This window comes from Poecilia latipinna, unplaced genomic scaffold (assembly GCF_001443285.1).
Source record: "Poecilia latipinna isolate Pla-1442-1.1 unplaced genomic scaffold, P_latipinna-1.0 Scaffold111, whole genome shotgun sequence".
NCBI classification, from domain to species: Eukaryota; Metazoa; Chordata; class Actinopteri; order Cyprinodontiformes; family Poeciliidae; genus Poecilia; species Poecilia latipinna.
In genome coordinates this window covers 427,040-450,429 of record NW_015112727.1, presented here as the reverse complement: position 1 = coordinate 450,429, position 23,390 = coordinate 427,040, and the positions used below count along the sequence as shown (strand labels likewise).

The following is a 23,390-nucleotide window of genomic DNA, read 5'->3' as shown; positions in this document are numbered from 1 at the left end:
GGGGGGGGGGGGGAACGACGGGAGTGTGTGGAAGACACCGGCGTCACGTTGAGCCTTCTACAGCGTGGCGAGGCTGAGGACTGCAGGACTTGCTGTTTCTGCTGCGTCCTCTGCCTCCCCCGCCCCTCTCTTCATCGTTCCCCACAGCATCCAGCGCCTCAGCGGCGCCTGTCCCGGGGGTTGCTGCGGCTACGGGAACGCCGGGCGCCGGCTGGCCCCGGCGAGGGTCGCCTGGATCGGTGGTTGCTGTCCCTCCTCTTGTCGCCCTCTCTGTCTCGGCCCCGCTCCCTGTCGGCATCGCCTCCTCTCCCAGGCACCCCGCTGCTGCTCGCTGCGGCCCCGCCGCCGCCGCTGCCTCCACCTCCGCCATCCTTCTCCCGGCCCTTGAGCCTCTCTTTTTTCTCCTCGTCACGTTTCTTGTCCTCCTCCTCCAGCTCCTTGCGCTTTCGCTCGCGCTCCTTCTGCCGTTCCACACGGTCTGAAAGCCTCTGGTTCGCCTGAGTTTATACATCAGTTTCAGTCAGTCAGCCACACATCATGAAACAGAAGACAAAAAGAGTCTTAAAGTAAAGAGAGACCGACCTGCTCCTCAGTGAGGGGGAGCCAGTATATACAGGGAGCTGCTTTGGTCTTGAGGAACAAGTCATCTAGCAGTTTAGCAGGAGGCTCATCACCTTTCTCTGTCAGAGAGGAAACAGACATGGATCATCGTCCAGCACTGGCGACGCATTTCCACTCACCATCACAGATGTAAAAAACAGAGAGATGGCTGTATCCTTGCTAACTAGCATATTTAAGGCCAATTCTTTTCCCAAAATCAATGGAAGACATTTTAAGGCCTCAATTTTACATCCATGAATTGAAGACGTTTCCAGGCTGCTTGGACATTCAGTTTGTTTCCTCTTGGCCAACAATAGATGGCGAGGAATACTTCTGCGAAGCTTTGCGTCTTTGTAAAACATTAGCAAATGAGATGTGTACACCCATCTGTTGTTTTCACTTTATATTTCTGTTTGATCCCGTGACGTTCCTTACCCTTCTTGTCGGTCTTCTTTTCTTTACTCTTGGCTCGCTCCCTCCTCCTGCGCTCCCTCTCTCTGGATCGCGATCGCCGTCCCTCCTCTCCGGGTCTCGCAAATTCCCGCACCTTGTCCCGGTCCCATTCCCGCTCTCCTCGCGCCCGCTCCCGCCGCTCCATCTCCCTCTGTCGCTCTGCCAGCAGGTCCCGCACGCCTCTGTCCCTGTCCCGCTCCCTGTCCCCCCGCTCGCGGTCTCGGTCCCTGTCCCTGTCCTGCTCTTTGTCCCTGTCGCGCACAGGCATCAGAGGGGGCAGTCGGGGCTGAGGAGGGGCAGCCGGGGCAGCGTGATCCTGCTCTTTCTCCGGCTTCCGGATGCCTTTGTGATAATCCAGCTGTTGAGGCGATATGAAATGGACATGAACAACCTGATGAGAAAAACAGTTCCAAACAAAACATCTAGACAAGAGAAACCAGAGGCAAACTTCAGCCTTCACCTCATCTTGCTCACAGAAGTCCACACCCAGCACCTTGGGGTTGCTAGGCGGCCATTTGACTCCGTGAAGAGCCGTCCTGGTGGCGACTGCTTCCTCCATCGTCGTGTACTGCCGGAACAGAACGGGACAAAAGCAATTCATCAAATTAATCGTGATTAATCTATTATCTAAACCGTCAACTAGTTTAGTAATCGATAAAAAAAAAAAAAAAAACCTTAGGAGGCAAAATGACAAATTTGTATAATGTGCCAATTTTTTAATCTGATTAATCCGTCAGAATAACTGATGAAAGTAATCAAGCATTAGTTTGAAAGTGTAACCACATCTCAAAAAACATAAATCAACATCAAAGGATGAACGAGACGTCCTTGTGAAAATACTGGTTTTATTAGAGGAAGATGTAGGAAAGTAATGTAAAAGCTTCAATTAAGACATTAGTCTTATTAGTAGTAATGAGTCGGTCGATGATGTCACGGCACACCGACTTATGAACGTTTCAAAACAACATAATTATCAGCTAAACCTCTCTAAGGCTGAGAATCCTTTAAAGTAGGGCCACCTCCGTAAGGCTTTTCACCGCTTCACGGAGCAAACAGTAACAGTGCTGCCCCTCCCCCACCTGTTGGTGTCCTGACATATTTTTGAAGGAAGCCCGATCCATCATCGTTAACACCGTTTAAAAAAAACATCAAAGTCCAGACAATGATGGTTCATCTGGTCTCCAGTCAGCCTAGAGGCGCAAACATCACAACCTCTGAGCTGCTCACCATTTTAGGCTAAATTAGCCTAAAAATGGAAATCTAGTTGCCATTTATTAAATAGTAAATAAAAATAAACATTATTCCCATTATTTCACCCAACAGCAACAACTTTCTGTTTCAGTTTACTTTCATTTTGTGGCATCTTTTTGTATTTTTACTCAAAGTTCTCATACAGTGTGGATCTTATATCAGCTCGTGCCTCCATACCAATAAATTATTAAAGTGAATTAATTTTCTTTAAAAAAATAATAAAAAAAAAATAAGAGAAAAGCAAGTAGTCAAAAATCTACAACTGCTGCTTCAACATATGTCAACTTTTTAAGTTGAACTAATAAAAGGAGGACAACAAATTAGAATAATTCGAGAGCATTTTTATTAACTAAGCAGGTTTGATTAATAAAAATGTCCGTGTTCAGTGTAGTGAATCTACGCCCAGCACTGAGCAGCTTGTCCTTACCGTGACGTAGCAGTGAGACTTGATCTTGTCGATCCAGAAGCCTTCCTCCACCACGCTCCCCGTTCGGTTCAGCAGCTCTTTGAGTTGGAGCAGGGTGAACGGTCGGACCTACCATGAAAAGCCAGGTCAGAATCAGAGTCGTTCTCTGGTAAAACGGTGGAATGTGTGCAGGAGAAATTTGTTTATTTATAACGAGCTGATTGGTGGTGCTGGCCAATTCAAAAACAAAATGGTGGACGTCGAATCTCGGACGGGTAAATGATCCCTGCGCCAACGCAACAGAGTCAAAGAGCTGAAATCATGTAATTTGTGATAATTACAACTTACTGCAGATGCTTCATTTCATTTTTGGAGGCAATACATTTGTCTTTTAAAATAAGCCTACAAACTGAAATCTACAGATCTTTGCAAAAAACAACATACAAAACTGTCAACTGGAGTTTTATCATCTCAGCATCTCTTCTTTATTTCTCCCCTTGCTCGCTCATGTGCTCCTGTTGCTCAGCAGGATTTGTATTGTAGTTTTAGTGCCACCCTCTGGTGAAAAGTCACCATTAGTGGCAAGAACAAAAAACGAAAATATATACTCTTTAATTCCCATTTAGTATCTTGAGGGTAAATAATAAACATAGCAATGAGTCCATCTGTGCTGAAATTAGCCAGCCTAATCTACAGAGTTTTGCCTCTGTGTGCCCTCAAGTCGTGCCGCTATGACACAAGGCTGAAAAAATGTACTGACTAAATGTGTAATGTCTCGTCTTGTCATCGTCTGGTTAGACATGCCCTGCGCCGCTCCGCTGGAGATTCCACCTGACTGCAGCTGGAACACCTGGGTAATTGTTCCTGACTGTAATTACGGCTCTAGCCGATGATGCGGTGCCAACACTGGCAGCAGCCTCATTCACCTCATTCGTGAAAAATGTGGGGGAGGGTTTCTCTGATGCAAGCTGAGCAAATTTTAAAAAAAATTTACTGTAGCTTCTTTTCTATTTTCTAAAAGAAATCTTTTTGTAGTTCATCTCCAGAGTAACTGACTCACCAGGTTTATAACATGGATGATGTTAGAAACTTTCCCCCGAGGCGGTGACGGCTGCCTGGCTGCGCGAACGGGGTCGTCGATGGTGACGGAGACGCCAGACTTCTGCTGACTGATGGAGCGCCGCACCAGACTGTCGCTGGGAGTCACTGGAGGAGGGATGGAGAAGCAGAACCGTCAAAGCAGGCAGAAGGAGGTGGGTTAGAGCTGCACGGGATCGCTTCAGTTCGCTGAATCTTTTCTCAAGACTGAGGCATTTAATTCTTTGACGTGGTCAGAGCATTTCTCATGGTGATTATGGGAAACTGCAGCAGAGACTTCTTCCCATGTGAAAATCCCAGAGTTTTCCCAGAATCAAATTTCCTCCGCAGCTCCCAGTCATTTTTTTTTTTTTTTTTTTTTTTTTTTTGTACATACAACAATTTTAAAAAGGAATTTGTGGCAGATTTTCTGCAATGATGAGGCTTCAAATCTAAAAACCCACAAAAAACCAGAGTGCATAGATGGAAAGATGAACAAATGGACGGATGGATGTACAAATAAACAAATAAATGTTAAAAAGATGGAAGTACAGACAAGTAGTTAGTCTGAAAGAACCATATTGTTACTGAAACAATAAACTAAACTAGAAGAAGAATAAAGGTACATTTTAAATCAAATCAGAATTTAAAAAACCTGTGAAATGTAAAAATATTTAATTGTTCAAAAAGTGACCCAACTTCACCTTTCTTTGGCTCTCCTTCCAGTTTGACAGACATCTGTGGTTCGGTTGGTTCATCAGAGAGACTGCTCTTCTTTGTGTCTCTGGAAGCCTTGTGTTGTTTTTCCTCCTCTGTTTTCTCCATTTCCTCTTCTACGTTAGTCTGGCCGTTTTCCTGGCTTTCACTGGGAACAACCTGAGAGGGAGTAAAGGAGTCATCAGAATCAAGACAGAAAGACTTTTACAGAAAAACAATATATAAAAAAAAAAAAGAAGGCAGCATCAGGATGCCCTCCCCCGCCTGACCTGCGTGACGGTGCGTCGGATCTTGAGACCTTTGTCTGGGTCGCTCCGACCGGCGTCGGAGTTCTCCTCGTCTCCAGACATCTGAATCTCCTCGGGGTGAAGGTCCACCACTGCTTCCTGATTCACCTTGATGTCTGGAATCAAAGACTGGAGGAGAGAACCAGGAAAAGTTCAACTCTTTCTGAAATAATTGCAAATTTGTTTCTATACAATCTAATGACTAAAATAAAGTTAAAAAAAAAAGCAACAAGCGAATAAAGTTTGCGTAAAGATATTCTACGTATGGATTTATTTTCACGAACACAAACTTAAAGCTGGTTAAATAAGAAAGAAAAACCAATTTCCAGCATGTGTAACAGCTTATTGTATTCCAAATGCTCCACTCACTAAACAGAGTTTCACACATTTCAGCTCGTTTTCCACTCTGCTGTGAGCTCGTCTCCCTGTGAGCCGTCCGTACCTTCAGGGAGTCTGTGGTAATGCTGATCGATGGCTTCTTAACCGTGACTGCTGTGCTGGAGCCCCACCGCCTCTTCCTCCCCGCGGCGCTTCCTGTTTCGGGCTCTCCCGTTCCTCCATCTGTGCTGGCCGGAGACACCTTGCTGCCTGCAGGTGTTAGAAAGAGACACTTTATCACCGTGAAACATCGGTGGCTCGCTCTGCAGGGGACGGAAACCCAACAGACAAGTTACTGCAGGCCCACCGTCTAAAAGGAGAAAGGGATTCCTTTTGACCCAAATAGTTCAGGCAATATTAGCAGCAACTTGTGAAGAATGAGTATGAATAATTAGGAAAAGTTATTTTATTAACTGCATACCAGTTATTTAAAAATGTATATTAATTATAGAAATACTGGCTGTACTTTGCGTTAGCAGCTACAGTTCTTCCAAATGTGTGATGTCACGTAAATGTAAAGTATCCAAATAGACTGCATCAAAAGTCTGAGGTTTGTTGGATAATCCCTTATAATCCAGTTGAAATATATTAACATGGTGGATTAAAGCATCCAGCATGTTACTTTAGGTGTAAGAGTTTGTGAATGTCAGTTTAAAATCTGCAGTTGGATGAAGATGTTCAATTAAAGCTTATAAAAAAACCATAGTATACACAACGTCACTGTCTTTTGGGCACTTTTGGATGTCGCTTCATTCAGAAATCTGTCTGACAGTAACAAGTAGTTGCCATTTGTTAAAGGCCTAGTTAAAAAACTAAGGAGCGTACATCGCCAAACTCCTTTCAGAGTCAGTTTTCTCCATCCTCCCCTTTGCCTCTGCTGTTCCTCAGGAGAGCGAGCAGCATAGCTCAGACCGCTAAATTCTCCTGCGCTACAATTTATAAATGATATCCTGTAAACAGGCGTTCAGCATGTTACTTTAGGTTTAGAGCAACAGCCTTTTGTACTTTCCCTGGTTGATTTGGGTCAAATTTATACATAAAAAAACAGACATTCTTAAGATTAAAAAAAACTTGTCCAGCAGACACCATGCTGTTTCAGACCATTTACTATTTCCTTTTCAGCTTTCCAAAGAACACAGCTTTGCTACAATGTTTTTTTTTTCAAGTGGCATACTTCAAAGATTTTCATTGGCTCCTCTTTGTCCGTTGCTTTAAATACTATTTGGGTCATTTCCACAGGGATATTTTCTCCTGGAGAAGAAATAAACCGTACCTTTCTACTAACTAAAGGTCTCATTGGAGTGTGTTTGGCACTTGTGTTTTGTTTTGACTGAATGACTCATTGATTCAAACTGAGTGAATTAACACATAAAAAAATATCTGAATGCCAAAGTTTACAATTTTACAGCAATCAGACTGTGTTAACTTTGGTAAACAAGTCAAAGGGAGATTGAGAAATCTTTCCTAATTGTGAAAACTACTTGCTTTAGATACTGTATTTCTGGACTATACGTCTCTCATCTGTCAAAAGTTGCATCATAAAGAGGAAAAACATAAAAGCCTTCATGGACTACACATCGCAGGGCGGTCAAACTTAGAAATAAAGTGCCACTTTACGGTGACTAAAAACAGAAAGGATGGTACCAAACTCAAAAACTAAACCCTGAATTTTTAAAACGTGACACTACAATGTTTTAATTGGCTGCCGTTCCCCTGCGCGCGCCTCTGGGTCCTGACCAAAGCAGTTCTTTCCTCCGTTTCAGCAGAAAAAAACTGATGTTTTTCAGGAACAGAGCTGTGGCTTCGACAACAGAAACATGAAGAACTCGTTTTGAAATCGAGTCATTAAACTACATTTGAAGTTTTCACAAATGTTGCAATCCAAACTGGTGGACAACAAGCAACAGACTCAGCCTACCTACAAAGAACGCTGCCGCAAAAAATAAAAAAAATAAAAAAATAAAAAAGTGACAAATATCTCACTTGGCGTTTCTTTTCACTGTAACCGATGCTGTGGGAGATGATAAAGGTGTAACGGCAATACTTACTGGACAGGGAGATCTTGCGAGCAGCAAAAGCCTTAGGAGTGGTGCTCTGGAAAGACAGGGAGACAGAAAGAGCATACAGAGACCCCAGGGGTGTGGGGCGAGATGAGAATCCAGAGTCCAGACCCAAACGGGCAACAACACAGAGGAGGTGAAGAGGAAAAGTGGAGGAGGGGTGGGGAAAGGTGAGTTAGAGTAACTGAGACCTGCAGACTTTAACTGTGCCACTTTAAGGGCTCGCTGATCCACACTGACACATCAGAGTCATCCACCTATTGCTGCAATGTGTATGTGGAAGACTGATGCTAATAAAGAAACTGCAAAAATCAGCATTTCAAAATATGCTATAGATAAAGTATCTGGTCATTTATATATATATGTATATGTATATATATATAAATTTACAAGAAATGTAGTAAAAGTTACTGTAAGTCTGTTTCTATGCTCAGAATTTAACAGTGATGGTGCAACTAAATAAGTGTTGAACAAAATGTATGTATATTTTTAAACATTATTAATGCAGATAACCCCCCCCCCCTCTTAATAACACAGCACCGCTTTAGCTTCACAGTCGATGTGCTTAAAAACGAGAACTCCCAAATTTAGAACAACTTTTCAATAAACTGGCGGATCTTAAAGAGCTAACTGCATTACAACAAAACTCAGATCTTAACAGGAAAAATTTAAGGTCAAGAAGAAAGTGACTATATAATCACTTGTAGACATTTTTAAATAAGAGGAATACTGACAAGTCATTTCCTGGTACCATTTAAGACCTGATTCCTTACTGGCTTGACTATGGGCCCAACCGCACCACAGTGTGCACTGTGTCTAGGAAACAAGGATCCAATCAGAGAAGGCAGAGCAGTGAGTGCAGGGCTCGCTTTCAGTGTGCAGATTAACCGGCAGGCGGGAACTGATCACTGGATCGGACTCGGACAGGGCGGGGGAAGACTTGCTCTGGGCTTACTGCCGCTCACAGTCACGTTTCAGTCTTTTAGGAACCTCAGGCTTCATAGTGTTGCCTGGTAGATGGTGATGGAGGCGGGGCGGGGGTGGAGGTAGTGTCTCTGAGGTGTGATGTACCTCTGATGGGTAAGGAGGGGGCGGTGGGCAAAAATAGTCAAGAGTCCTTGAAACTGTCCCAAAGAGGTTTGAGATGAAGCAGCAGCAAAGATGACGATGTTTTTATTTGTCGACCGAGTCGCTCCAGTTCTTTCCCCCACATCCAACAGCAGGTTGAGTGTTGATTTTTCACAGCAGGCTACTGTCTTTCAATCAGTGAAATAATGCAGTCTTTAGAAAACAACAATCCAGGCAAGTAGTAAAAAAACAAAAAAAACAAAAGAAAACATGTCATAGTCCCAGTGTCTCTGGGACGCCTCTGGGATCAGACCACACATAGAGGATGAGGACACTTTGTTGGGAGTAGCAGTAGCTGGACAAAAGCTGTTGCAATTCAGCGGCAGAGCATCACAGACTCCATGTTGGGTTTACTTGCGGAGTGGATCTGGCTTAAAGAGGCATAACGTGTTCAGTTCTGCAGGTGAACTCTGACGGATCCGATTCTCTGTGCGTCCACGGGAAATCAAAGTGTCGGGTGTGACGCATGGCGTGTCCTTTCAGAGTCAAAAGTTTGTCACACTCCCCTCCCCCCACGCAGTCGAAAGGTAGATAACAGTTACTGTTGCAGTGACGTGTCCAGGCATCGACATGTTTTCAAAGCAGGAGCCTCGCAATTGTAAAATCCACAAGAAAATGTCCATCAAAAAGTAAAAAAAAAATTAAAAATCCAACACTTTGTGGCTGGAAGTATTTTTCGGCAGCGGTTCTTCTTGGAGTCGCGTTTGAATGTTTCTACCCAGAAATAATCCTCTGGGTGAATTGTGACGTATTGCATCAATTCTCAGTCCAAAGTCAATTCTCCACCACACAAGCAGAGGGCGGTGTGGGACCATGAGAGTCGAATCCGAGCTGGAGCTGAAGCTCTCTTTCTTTCCTCTGCCTCAGGATGACACCTTGAGTCTTTGATTCTCCTCAAGATGGTGGTGGGGAATCAACCCCACATGGTGCAGTACAGTCCAGCTTTATTCAGCTCAGCAGGATTCCAACCCCTGCAGCCACGTTGCTATGACAACTGCAGTAACCATGGCTGCTGCTGCTCGGCACAGCTCTGATGCGAGCTCCGCTTCCTGCTGGCTCAGCTCGCCACTGCAGGGCCAAGCCGGCGGGTTCTGCTCAGTGCCGCGGGGTTGCAGACTCTGGGCCTAACTCGGGTGCCATCGACGCACTTTGGCATAGCGGGGCGGGAGTTGTAGAAGGAGTAGGAGGAGTGGAAGAGGTGCTGTTGGTGGTGCTGGTGGTAGTAGTACTCAGCAGGTACCAATAGGGACAATGGAAGAGGCATGGGCACCTTCATAACAAAGCAATCAATGGGGTTTTAAAACAGCAGTCACACCATCAATATATAGTGAGAGAGAGAGAAAGAGAGAGACAGAGAGAAAAGCAATCATGATGGGACACAGAGGCAAATAATGGATAGGGAGGAGGAGAGAGAGTAAGCAGGAAGGGCGAACAAAAGTGAGAAAGGAAACGAGTGGGAATCCAAACAAAGTGAGAACAGCGTGAAAGAAACAGGAGAAGCAAGCTCTGGTCATGCATCTCGATGCGCACACACGCTGTTAACGGCCTTCACCATGCAGAGCCACAGGGCGCATACAGCTGAGACAGGTAGAGCCAAAATGAGACGCGCTGAAAACGGCCACATAAGAACAAACCCATCATCTGATTGTCTTCAACCGGCTCAGGTCTAGCAGTGAAATATGCTCTAGGATCATCTCATTTCTGATGTAATGAAGCAAAAAAACCACCTGGCAGGGCACGGCCTGATTGAAGCGGGATGATAAAGGAGCTCTGCACGAGTTTGACATGCATGAGTTGGGGAAATGCATCTAGACTGAATGAACAGAGGTGAGACTGATAAGCAGAGATTCACCAATCAGGCTTTTCTTTGATGTCTGATCTGCCGTTATCCCTCATTTGAATAAAACAGATCATTATCCAATTTCAATATTATGCTTATTTATTCATAAAAGCAACACCGCTTTACAGAACATGTGAGTTTTACAGAACATGCCGTTAGTTGGTTGCAAAAACCAACAGAAAAAATAAAAAAGCTGCCGATTACAAATCAGAGCGTATCGAGGTAAAAACGACGTATTCTGACATCTGATTGGTGCATCTCCTATTTAAAACAAGTTACACAACAACAAAACTTTCGCTACATCTATAATCATGTTATTACTGTCATCCATTGAAACAGCTGCCAGTAGGAGGTCAGTAAGAGGCAGAAATAATCAGACACATTATTAAATTGCTAAGCAATAGTTGCCATCTCTGAGAGAGAGCTTTTTAAAATCACACATTCCTCCTCTCCACTAACTCACGAGTGTGTAGGAGTAATATACGCATGCACTCTCCTCACAAAATGGAAGCCCGACTTAAAACGCGACCAACATCTCTCCTCTCTCATTCGAGCAGCATCAGCACTTAACCTACCCGCTGCGTGGCCCAGACAGACAACAGACGTGTGCGAGACCATCCACATGACTAAGCTTGCTTTGAAATGGAAGTCGCGTTAAAAGCAGATGGAAGGAATGAGTTAATTCCCAAGTAACTCCAAAAACCCAAGTCCAACTCAGCCCCTGTTGCTTCAGATTTTATCTTAAGATCCGATTCAATAATTTGGTGAGGGTAGAAAATACTTTTACAGTGAAAAGGTAGCAAGAGTAAAAAGTCCTATATGCGCCAAAATAGTTTAAGTTCAGGGCTATGTTGGTTTTGAGTGACCCTCCCCGAGCGCTGCTAACGAAGCATGCTTTCACATGAGTGAGGATGCAGGTTAGTGGGAGACAGAGCCAAGACCCAAACGCCCACACCCTCCCAGTGACCTTACCTCCTCCATGCGGCTCTCGCTGCTCTCTGGCTCAGCCCCAGAAGCTGGCTGCTGGGCCATGGAGCTCTCAGAGTCCGGTTCTGCTTCCGTAACAGCGGCCGTGCTCGGCTCAGACACCTCCCTGCGAGAAGAGGGGTTAAAGTAACTGGTTATTAGCACAATCCCACTCAAATTCTTGTACCGAGAGAGCTTAGCAGCTCCTTGCACGTTCAGTTTGACGTAGACCGGAACTATGAGCCATGTTTTCTTAAAAGGACAAAGTTAATTTTTTTCTCAGAAGCCTTTAGTAATGGATTTAAGGAATCAGTTCACAATCAAAGTTGTTTGGTATTCGATCAATAGCGACATGCTAAGAATAATACACATTTACAAATTGCAAATGAGGCAAAGCAGGTTCGTTGAAGACGGTTTGTTATTAGGGATGTCTTAATCAGGTGTCGCATTAATTTGGCAATTTTTTATTTTTTTTAAATGGTGACGTAAAAATCTGACGACAAGTTTTAACTTTACTCAGAGAGAATATCGCAGTTTTGAAATGTTACCCGATTTCAAAACTTCGCCACTGTAAAGAAAAAGTAAAATGCATTCAGCTCGATGATGACAAGATGTGGACTACCTAATCAGCTTGCTAAATACTAAACAGAATGACAGTAAAATGCAATTAAATGTCATCATTTTAAAAATTCATGAGTGAAAATAGACTATGATGTTCCACTCTAATTCCACATAAAATTGAAGTAATCTTTTTGAAATGATGGGTATCATGACTTTTTTTCCCCCCCTAAAAGTCATATCTGAACACAATTAACTGGAATCTGACTGAAATATGCCATGAGATGAGACATTAAGTCATTTCACAACAGAAAGTATACCTGCTAACTTTAGCTTTGAAGTTCAGAAGGGCGTTTCTGCAGTAACAAAAAGGAAAAAAAAAAATCTGCAGGTGCAATACATGAACTAAAGCAGCTCAAGTGTCTGAGCATTATAGCAGCTCTTTAGTCAAGTCTGGGTCCTATTGGAGCATCGTATCACAGCTGATGTTCAAATGTTACAAAAAACAAATCCTGATCCAGACAACCTCAACTTTCAGCCAAAACCAACAGACTCCATTTTAATCTTTTTTCTTAATGTGATGGTCAGCAAATCCCAGTTTTAATGTATTTCCTGGAAACTATTTAAATGGTTTGGGCTTTAACACTCCATTTTGTAGAGTCAATAATTAATTTGTTTAATGATCACTATTTTCCCCCTGGCTTAAAAAAAAAAAAAAACAAGAAAAAAAAAATCTGTTCTATAAATATCTTCCCAACTTCAACGAATCTGTACTGTAAAAGTAAACCTGGAGGTTAACAACTGCAGAATTACCTATTAAATCACTTATTGAAGGAGCAAAAATCTAGACAAAAGGTGACCAATATGGCCGCTGCCCTCCGTTTTACAACGAGCCATATGAGGGTCTGTGCCGCAGGACACAAAATGAGTTCGGTCAAGACAAGAGGAGAAACAGGACGAGTCAGAAGAAGGGTGCCGGAGGCTGATGATCTGGGTCACTGCTGCTATAAATACCTCACCAGCTAACTGACACCCAGGGTCACAAACTATCTCATACTTCCAGACGTAAACTCAGGGATGAGTCTGTGGGTGGCCTTCATCTGATCCATCTGGGGGTCACTCGGCTGTACACCCATTGTGCTTACAATGAGTCAGACCTCACACGGCTCTGTTCGTCTAATGGTGCCACTTTCAGAGTTTTTAGGCTTTTCTACAATGAAACAAAAACAGAATTTTATTTTTAGCTAACCATCAACCCACTCTGGCAGCATCATCGCAGGCTTCTGCCTTCATGGTTTGACAGAAGTGGCATCCTGTGGGTGGGAGAATCGCATCCTCCAGCACCCTTCGTTCTCATCTGCTTGCTCCTTTTCCTCCACCACCTGAAGTTCCCTGAATCTGTATGCCGGAGTTTGCATATAACGGAAACTACGAAATGCAACAGGACGCGTTTCTGAAATGCAAAGCATGTGCAACAGAACAATTGGGAATGATTTGTCTTTAGCTTGGTGAAATGTTCATCCTCTTATTCTGTTCCAAAATGAGGCTAAATGAACCATGAGACGAAAAAAATACAAATGTACCAATAATATTGATCAGTTTTTAGTTTAGTTATCCTAAGCTAAAAACTGATTAGTCTGCACAGCAGAAAGAGGAAACCACATTGCAATTGAATAAAAAAAAAGAACGAGCTGGAACTACAGCCCACTTGCTGAGTATCCTTTTTGTTGCCACAAATAATAATGCGACATTTGATCCGAATGAAGTGTGCCAGCACTACCAAGAAGAGACTAAGACTTCTAACAGATGATGTCTGATCCAAAGCTATTGATGTCGTGGATCTAAAAAAACCAAAGACAACGACGCATCTCTTTAAAAGACTGAAAATAGAACAAATGCAATGTGTTGACTGGAATCGACTGGTCAAGCCCCCATCCTGGACTTCGAAGAGGTTGGGAGCTTTGTGGAAATGTTAGAGTTAAACTAAGCATTTAGATTCTGTAGGGTTACTTACAAAGATGGCACTTTGCTGTTGCTAATGATAACTGCACTAACAGCTAATACAACACACCAAAATGGCTTACAAACTCTATAATTAAAGTTGTTTTGTTTGTTTTGTTTTTTTACTGGTGCCGCCCTGTTTTCACAACAGCACTCACACACTGATACTTTGTATCCATCTCCAATAAATAATTAATAACCAATCACTGCAGAAAGCTTAAGAAAAAAAAAAGTTACATTTCGGTCCTTTAAGTGTAATCAATTAAAATCGGCATTGCCGGGTAAAAGCTTTCTAAAAGTAACAGACTATAAATAACGCACACAATAATTACTTAGTTTTACATAGCATGCTTTAACAATTAACCTCTGCATTCATTTCTTTGAGTGTAACATGCAATATCCCAGCTGGCACAGTTCCAAAGTGTCTTTCAGGGGAGGGCCTGAAAAGTAGTACCAACCATCTAGACCCCTCAGGTCCTCTGGTTCTGGTCTGCTCTGCATCCCCGGAACCAGAACCAAACGAGGAGAAGCAGCATTCAGCTTCTATGCACCACAAATCTGGAACAAACTTCCAGAAAACTGTAAAACAGCTGAATCACTGAGTGTCTTTTTAAAATTCGACTTAAAACCCACCTGTTCAGAGTTGCTTATGGCTAAATAAGGGTTGGAGTCCCAGTTGACGGCGTTTCAACTGAAGTTCAAAAGGGTTAGGAAAGGGGTGCGGGTTTTAATATTCATTTTCTTTATTTACTTTTTTTTTTTTTTTTTTTAGATCTTTATCTGTTTATTACTCTGTGTTTTGTTTTTAATGATGTAAAGCACTTGCTGCTTAAATGTGTTATACAAATAAAATTTGATTTGATTGATTGATAGTAAAAAGCTCCAGATCCAGTAGAACTTGTTCAACCTCCAACTCTAAAGATTAAGTCACAGGCTAGGTTTCAGCAAAAGAACATCCTTTTCTTTACTCTCAGGGACACCAAACACAATTTCTCCTCACTTTCCTCTGGATTGAATGTCAAATTCTCAAAGCGTAGGCCAGAAGCACACCTGCGCAGGTGTAACTAAAGATTCAAACCTTTATGGTCAGGAGAGTGCAAGAGGGTAAAATTGTTACACATGGGGGGAGTAATGTGTGTGTGTTGCTACAACTGCCTTAAAGCAATCAAAGGTCTCAGCAGAGAGGTGAATAATCAATTTACTTACTGCTCTTTTAAAATAGGCTGCTATTCGTCTGACGAGACAGGAATGAGGAAGCTGAATGAAGTCCAACTGTCACCTGAAGAGCTGTTTCATAAGCTGTAAAATGTGCCGTGAAAGTACTTTCAAATGTTCAAGCTATTCAAGAAACAAACAACAACCCTGCTAGTTAACGACTTACAGCAGCTTAACAAAATTATTCAGATCTAATACAAATGACCAGATCGGTCCAACACATTTGTTACCTATTAAATAAGAGGTAAAGTGGAATCCCACAGGAGATCATGAATGCTGGTGCCAGCTGGAGAATTATCTCACACCATAAGGGACCACTGCACAGCTAGCAGATGTCTGCTTTAATGATCTCCCTTGACAACGCAAAGATCATTACCAGCTATAGCCACACAAACTCCAGAAATAAATATGATGTTCATTAAAGACCTTCGTGCAAGAACATTATGGACCTGAAGAACTAGAAATGTGTTCCTGTGGAATAGTAGGGAGAGAAAGCAGTGTTTTTTTCCTCTCCACATGGTATCTGAGGCCATTAGTTATTCATTAGTTTCCTTCAATGATCAGCTATTTTAGACATTGATCAAAAGAAAAGGAGACCCTCACTCCCTCCTCCTCCTCCCCCAACAAAATCTTCAATGCTCCTTCACCCAACAAAAGGCTTTCACCAACGCCCCCACCCCCGGTCTTCCTCACATGGGCGAACATGCAACACGCTAACCAGGCCAATGTGAATGGATGACACGATATTTCATAGCCAGGCATTAGCTGCCGGCTAAATCAGCAGCATGCGGCGAGAGAGAGAGAGAGAGAGAAAAAAAAAAAACGACAGACGTTTCTCCCTTCCGATTTCCACATAATCGATGGAAAAGTACAAGCTGCAACCTGAAGCCTTCCGTCGCCTTTTGGCTCACCCTTACCCGTTTTTGTTGCCTTCGGACAGCATTATGACCGGCCGCGAAAGGAAAAAAAAAACTCCCGTGGGGTAAAATCGACACTGCGGCGCTAGTGGCTATTTCGCTCAGGTGAGGGCCGGAGTCGGATAAAACGCAGAATCTGACGCGAGCGTTTCTGCTTCTCACAAGCCGAACACTGCGTCGGTATCAGGGATGCGGTGCATGCACGATGGCCATGTTGGCTAAGGACGAGCAAGCCTTACAGACCGAGTTCCGGTCTGGGAGTTCCAAAATAAAAGCTTAGCATGACGCTTTAACGTGGCGCACGTCTTTTAACATACGAGTAATGGCTGAAAACTATTAGGTAGGACCATAATTATTGTTCGAAGGAGAAAATAAGGGCACCGTTTTGATGGAGGTGTTATGATGCTGAACAGCCCAGACATGGGTTTGTTTTATAACACAGCACCGTTATTTTTAAGTAATTAAATATTAAAATGATTTATCATGCACCAGTTACCTTCCCAGGCTTAGTTTTTGGATATGTGACATAAACAAAAAATCTGAACAATCTTTTCAAATGTGTGTTTTTTTTTTTATTGTTAGCAGGTGGTATGTGTTCTGTTACTACAGTATAAAATGGACTAAAAGAAAAACATAGTTTTGGCTTGATGAAATATGTTTTGTGAAATTTTGTAAGCATTTGTCTGAATCAGTTTCTGGTCAAGTTGTCTGACAACAACTGGAAGAAAAAGTGACAATATTCTGTCTTATAAGTATGATTCTCTTCTTATCTGTGTTAATTCTCCATATCTGTCCTTTATTCAGCTAAAAAAGCACAAAGTAACAGTTTCTTTAGTTCCTTTCAAAGAAACTAAATAGAAGTCAAGAGATTTTCAACTCCCCCAGGCATTCAAGGATAAGGCTCTAAATATATTTAATCACTTTTAAAAGCTGCTCCATCAGCTTAACTTCTACCAGTGTAGATTGCACACTCTTTTGTTTTAAACCACCAATTTTGTTCTTACAATTTTTTTTTAAATTTTGTTAGGCTTTGTTTTAATGCTAAAGGCTTGCTCATTTTTACAATTGATATTTTATAAAGCAATTAGTTCATATATTAATTATTATTATTTTTATTTTTTTTTTTGCTTATTCTGCCACCTAAATCTGACCAGTGATACTCAGGCACAAAATACATGACTGCAAATCAACCGAAGCCTAGTTCTTCTCCCAGATCCGGTCTCAGGTTTTAGCTGGTCTAATGACACCTACTGTTCTCCATGTCTTCACAAAGTCAATAATACAAGGACCATTCAGGAATGTAAAACACTTATTGGGAATTGATTTCAACTTAATATTTCCCAGCAGCTTAAACCACAAGAAACAGCTAAATAAAAACGGATGGTTTTAATGTGCCATGGTGTGCTGCTTTTGTCCCACCTTTGATTTCTTGATATTTTATATCCAAGGACATTCTTGTAATCTTTGAAAGTGCCTTTGATCTAAGTGCAAGCAGTTTGTTTCAAAGTGAAAGGCTGTTTTTAACAAAACCAATTATGTTGTGTGTAGAGACGACACTGGCTCTCCCTGTAAGCCTAGGAGCCATTTCATGTGTGAATGATCCAGAAATTCAGAATTAAAGAAGCTTGTCAAACAAGACATCTTAAAAAAACAGCAAAATAGCAAATGCCAATTGTGTTTACAAAAACTTTCCAAGTTCAGAACTGTCTGAAAATCTTATGACCTCAATCTCTAATAATCTCATGACTCAGAAAGCTGCTTCTTCATTCATAATCTTGAAAATAATGCACACTTCAGGACACTTCATGTCTGAGCTTTTGTTTGCTTTGATATCAGCTAATATATGGATATTACTTGTATCAAAAAACTGGAAACTTCTCTCGTTTCTTGTATCTTAAATAAGCTTAAAAAGTCAGCAGATACACAAACCCTGATTCAAAACTTCAATAGCATTCAGAGGTTTTGCTTAAGTCTGTTAAATTAATGCCTGCATTTATTAAATCACAGAGGTACTGGGTTTGAGAATTTTACAGTAATATCTATGAAATCATGTATTACGTCATATCTAACATCACAATAAACAAGAAAGTGATAAACAATGTAATAGTGTCCAAAACCCCACCTGCAGACGGCCACATTGCACCAGGTGATATCTGCTGGTTTTCATTGTTTGTTATGAAACAGACCAAAGACTGGACACATGTCCATTATACACCCCATGGACTTTGTATTGTCAATATGTTAGTGTAGAAAAAATATCTAAATCTCTTAACTTAAAACTTGAAAATAAATCTGTTGACTGAACACAGATATAGTTATATTAAGATAATCTTAATAGGTTAATTAAAATGATCACTTACCTTTTTGAAAGGTTAGGTTTCTCTGAGTCTTTTCTGAACTCGGTCTTTTTATGAACCTCAGGCTCTTGCTCTGCTTTCTGTGAGACGAATGAAAGAAGGACAAGTGAAAGGCAAATGCAAACAAAACAATGCACATCAAGAATAAATTAAAGTTTATTTTGCTCCATAAGATCTAAAACAAAACAATGTTCAGATTGGTGCACATACAGCACCTGGGATTTTGGTAAAACCTAGTAAAAACTAGCATCTGATTAGAGGCTCCACTAATATCAGTGCCAGCTGTGGCATTTGCAAAACCATGTTTTTTTTTTGGGATAGTTACTATCAGGGCTGCATTTCACTGAGATTTATCCTATTTACATCTTTTCTAATATTTGAGACAAAATTGTCCAGCAACATACAATGTTTCCAATAAAGTAACGGTCTCATTATGGTTTTTGCTGAGGTAAAGATGCTGCATCAGCCAAGCCTTTCAAGATTAAACAAAAAGGCATATGATACATTAACAGTAAACAGAATAGGTAAACAGATTATAAAGTGTCAGTATTTTTCTCTATAAATAAATACATTTCTAATGGGCTATTTCTGAGTAAAACATTCATTTCCCCTCAGTGTATTTAACCCTTAGTATCGGTATCGAAACCCTGAAGAGATTATTCTGTACTCTCTCATTTTCTGAGTCCTTGAGATTGAAAACACTGAAACCAATTAAGCACCAACCTTCAGCTGACTGGCAGGTTGAATTTTATCCCTGGAGGAGGAAGACGAGGAGGATGATGATGAGCGTGAGGAGGACTCTGATTTGGAGTCGGAATCAGAGGAGGAACCTGAATCTTTTTCTTCAGCTGCCGCTCTCTGGTCGTTCTTCACTCTTTTCTCTTCTTCCTCCTCTTTCAGCCTCGTCTCTTGTTTCTTCTCTTCCTCCCTGCGTTTCTTTTCGTTTTCCTCTTCCTGGCGTCTTTTCTCCTTTTCCTGCTCCTCTTTCAGCCGTTGCTTCCTCTCCTCTTCCAGCCGCTTTCTCACCTTCTCCTCCTCCAAGCGTTTCTTCTCCTTTTCTTGCTCCTGTGCTTTAAGACTCTCCTTCTCCTCCTTCAGCTGTTTCTCTTCCTCCATCTCCCTGGTTTCCTGTTGCATTTTGGTTTCCGCTGATTGAAGGGGGGATTCGCTGGAACACGTGGCATTCGAGTGTGCCGTTTCTCCGGAGAACCCGGGGGATGAGGTTGCTTCCTCTGACTCCATCCTGTGCATGAGCAGTGACAGCGGGCCGGAGCGACGCTTTGCCGGAGGTTCGGGGCTGCTGGAGTCGGAGCTGGAGTCGGAGTCCTGCCTCTGCATGGCGGGAGGTGGGAAGGACGCCATCCCTGCGTCACGAACGCCGTCTCGTTCCTGATCGTCTGGGGGGCTTTGCTTTGGAGTGTCGGGCAGGGGGAAGAGGTTCGGGGGCGGAGATGGAGGAGGCGTGGGGTGGCGCAACTGCATGGGAGTGTCGTGGACCTGTGGAGGTGGGATGTGCTGCGGCGGCTGGAGCTTGCGTTTGGATCTCGCCGCAGCTGATGACGACATGCTGGGAGCCACCTGCTGCTTCGAGGGAACCGCCGCCTTTCTCTTCCGCGCCCCTCCAGAGCTGGGCCCCCAGTCCTCGTCGTCGTCGCTGTCGTCGCTGTCGTTCTGGACGTGGTTGTCAGCCGAACTGCGGGCGGATCGGCTGAGGTTGAGCGCAGACTGGGCCGTTCTGGGAGAGCTCAGGGAGGCGGCGTCCTTCTCCTGGCCGGGGGGCGCCGCGGCCGGGTGACCCTGGCTGTCCGGTTGTCCCACGACACGCACCGAGAAGGAGGCAACGGCTCGAGGAGGCGAGGCGGCCGCCGGCTCCTTGTGTCCCTGCTGGAAGGAAGACCGCTGCGTCCTGGCTCTTGGAGCTTCGGTGGGCTCCCGGTGGTGGGACGCAGCGGCAGGTCGGTGACCAATCACCAAATTTTCTCCTCCGGCCTCAGCAGCCGAGGGCTGGGCCAGGGTGCCTGGATGCTATTGGACAAAGAAGATGGAATATTTTCTTTTTTATCTTTGAAGGTTTTTATAAAAATATTGTTTTTGCATGTAATGAATATCCGCATTATTTTCTTGTTTACATCAGAGTTAGACATTACTTTGTGTTGGTCTATCGTATAAAATCTCAGTGAGATTGACTTTAGTTGGTGTTTGTAGGCGGACAAATTGTAAAAATATCCATGGGATATACAGTCATATTTAATGACATGCATTCTGATGAGGCTTATTTGTCAGACTAAGAGCACCTTTTGAAAATAACAACCTTTAAGCTGTACTAAACATACTTTTCATTTATTCAGGTTAAACGATTTACATCCCTCGTCTTTCTCATTTCTTTATTCAGGTTACTGACCTTGCTGACAAAGGAAGGGCTGTCATTGTCTTCAGAGTGGTCTTCATCCTCTTCTGGTCCAGTTGCGCTTTCTGTGGGACGGGACACAAGGCGGGGTTTATAGTTATTAGCCTGTTGGTACCAGACGGCTGCTTGGTTATCTTGAATATCTGTAGAAGTGTTGTACCGTCAGCCTCCTCCTCCTTTTTGGCCTCTCTTGCAAGTCTCTGACGTAGGAGCTCTTGCTGCTGGGCCAGGTACTGTTTAATGAAACTGTTCTGGCACATCTCTTCTCCTATCTGCGACACAGAACGACGGGTCAAACGGCAAGATCTGGACATGAAATGTTGCCAAACTAAAATTGCTCGAAAATAATCTCCGACCTGAGAGTTGGGCTGCAGCCCGCTGTGAGAAGACGATGACCTCTGGAGGTTTTCCAGCATCAGAGCCTACAGGGAGGAAATGAATCAACATTTAAGAGGTTAAACGAAGCAAAAGATGACGTGTGTTATTTGTTATTAATCTTAATTTTGCCCTAATGCAACAGCGTATGCGTTTTGACGTCAAAATACCAACAATTTTAGATTGAATTCCCTTAAAAATCATTACCTTTAAGGAACACACGCAAATGTTCTGAACTTCAAAGGAAATATTGAATTTTTAAAGGAAGTAATCCATTTGAAAAACACTTTTATTATTAACTGAAAGCTAAATCTTGCTGTCAGATTCCAACTTCATGTTAACACTAACTCAAACAGCCTACACTCTGCACTGAACGACGCGCTTAGCACCAAAAACAAACATGTTTTGGCTGCATGCAAATCACAGGAATGGTCGTCTACATTACATAAACTCAAGACTTCTCTGAGTGTTCATTGTAAGCCTACCGTGCAGCACTTTTTAACAGTTTATAGATATTTTCACCACAAACAATATTTACATGTCTAATAATGTTACTGCATATCAAGATTTAGACAAGCACAATTGTAAATGCTTATGTCACAAATATACCAATGACATATTACTCAGTAAATGACATATTCCAACTAATCCCATTCATATTCAGAGATATGCAGGTTTCAGAAAATTCAATTTCAGATTATTGTTTAAATTCGAATAAAAAAAAATAAAATAATGCAAGATCTCCTTAAATTACATCAATGAAATAAAAATGTCAACTTTTTTGCATGTTGCACAAAATAATGTAGGAAACAAACCAAATGGGAAGACATAGGTGTGACATGAGAGTATTTATTCTGAAAAAGCAGCGTTTGCTACATTTGTGTCCATAGTTGCAAATAAATCAGCAGTTCATATCAAACAACTCAAAACACCAAAATACTCAAACTTATTTATGAGTTTGAAAGTTACTCACCAATATCACTTCTTGTTCACGGATGCAATAAGCTTTTGTTACATTCCCTAAGGATATTTCACTCGTAACACAATTTTCAGCAAAAAACACTCGTGTAATTATTTAGCCAAGATACCAGTTTATTGGGAGAAAAGCAATTTATGCAGATTTATCCAGGTATACACAAACTTTCTGTAGGCAGACCTGAATTCACAGTGCACTGAGAGAGATTTGGACTGCTTATTCCATACACGGTCAAGCAAGTTCTGTGTCATTCTTTCATTGATGATAATAATAAAAATTAAAAGAGTCAATATTTTTCATGTTTCAACATTTTATTTAAGTGTTGAATTGCACAAATTCCTACAAATGTCTATGTATTTATTTTTTCTTTTGCTACATTTACCTTTCAAAGACAGTTTTAAATGTACCAGACACATAATAAGGAGATTTTTAAGCGATTGTGTTTCCTAGGTATTGAGTTTCATACATTTCTGCATGGCATATGTTATTCGTGCCGAGGTGGGACAAATACTACAAAGTTGGTACAAAGCCACCCCTAAATGTGTTTTGAAAATAAATACTAAGAACTCGAAAAAATAAGCATTTTATGAATAAGACAAAAGTACATAAATCTGGCTACGTTTTAACGAGGATGCATCTTTCAACAGTTAGGACCATCTGAACTTAATCTTTAGCATTTATTCAAACTACGTTTCTGGTTGCTAATTGGCTAAAAGTCCGGTTCAACAACATAGTCCTGTTATGCATAGGAGACATTCCGGGAAATAAAAAGCGTTTACCGTAGTAATTGTTGACGTTTGTATACTGTTTACATCGCTACGCGCGCTCCCGCAAGCCCCCCCACACACACAGAGATGCAATGCGCGCGGACGGGGGCTGTCATGTACTGTACACTCTGTGCGGCTGTTGGCTACTCTCAGCTTAGGCCTCGACTTGACAGGTGCACAGTTCAACAGTGTGCAACACGGTGCTCGGCGAACTGTTAGAAATACAGTCCGAAGCTGTTCGGTAGGTTTTTTTTTGTCCTACTGTCACTTAGGGCCATTACAGCGTACAGTTGTTGACGCGTAATATCGTGTGCGTGGTGATTTAGGCATTCCCGCTTCTACACACTGTTACGGCCTCTAACGTTTACCCCCCTGATGCCGTTGCTCGCCTTCTTACCGAACTTAGCCGGACTCGACACAGACACCCAAAGCACGGGCAAAAACTTACCCCTTTAAGTCTCTTTATGAGAGTGTTTTTCTGCCCGCTTTTCGGTAGGTTCCTTTGCTCCAGAGCAGCTTTCAAATCAGCAACTCGGAGCGACTGTAGAGGTTTTCCATCAAGCGTAATATCTTCGTCCGCCATTTTGCTCCCTCCGCTCGTCTGAACTCCGACGAACGTCGCTACGGCTGCTGCTCAGCGTCACACTTCGGCAG

The 23,390-nt window shown here is 42.5% G+C and overlaps 1 protein-coding gene across 1 annotated transcript; it reads right to left on the bottom strand.

Moving 5' to 3' along the window:
• Positions 1 to 6: 6 nt before the first annotated feature.
• On the bottom strand, positions 7 to 23,362 carry acin1b (apoptotic chromatin condensation inducer 1b). The gene is made up of 17 exons (XM_015027972.1): positions 23,185 to 23,362; positions 20,975 to 21,040; positions 20,779 to 20,890; positions 20,613 to 20,683; positions 18,935 to 20,236; positions 18,215 to 18,291; positions 11,170 to 11,290; positions 7,218 to 7,263; positions 5,234 to 5,379; positions 4,774 to 4,920; positions 4,492 to 4,663; positions 3,771 to 3,916; positions 2,732 to 2,839; positions 1,514 to 1,621; positions 1,036 to 1,411; positions 583 to 680; positions 7 to 497 (listed from the first exon to the last, which is right to left on the bottom strand). Exons 1-17 carry the CDS (start codon positions 23,317 to 23,319, stop codon positions 159 to 161), a joined length of 3,570 nt encoding a protein of 1,189 aa, XP_014883458.1. The 5' UTR covers positions 23,320 to 23,362; the 3' UTR covers positions 7 to 158.
• Between the last annotated feature and the right edge of the window lie 28 nt (positions 23,363 to 23,390).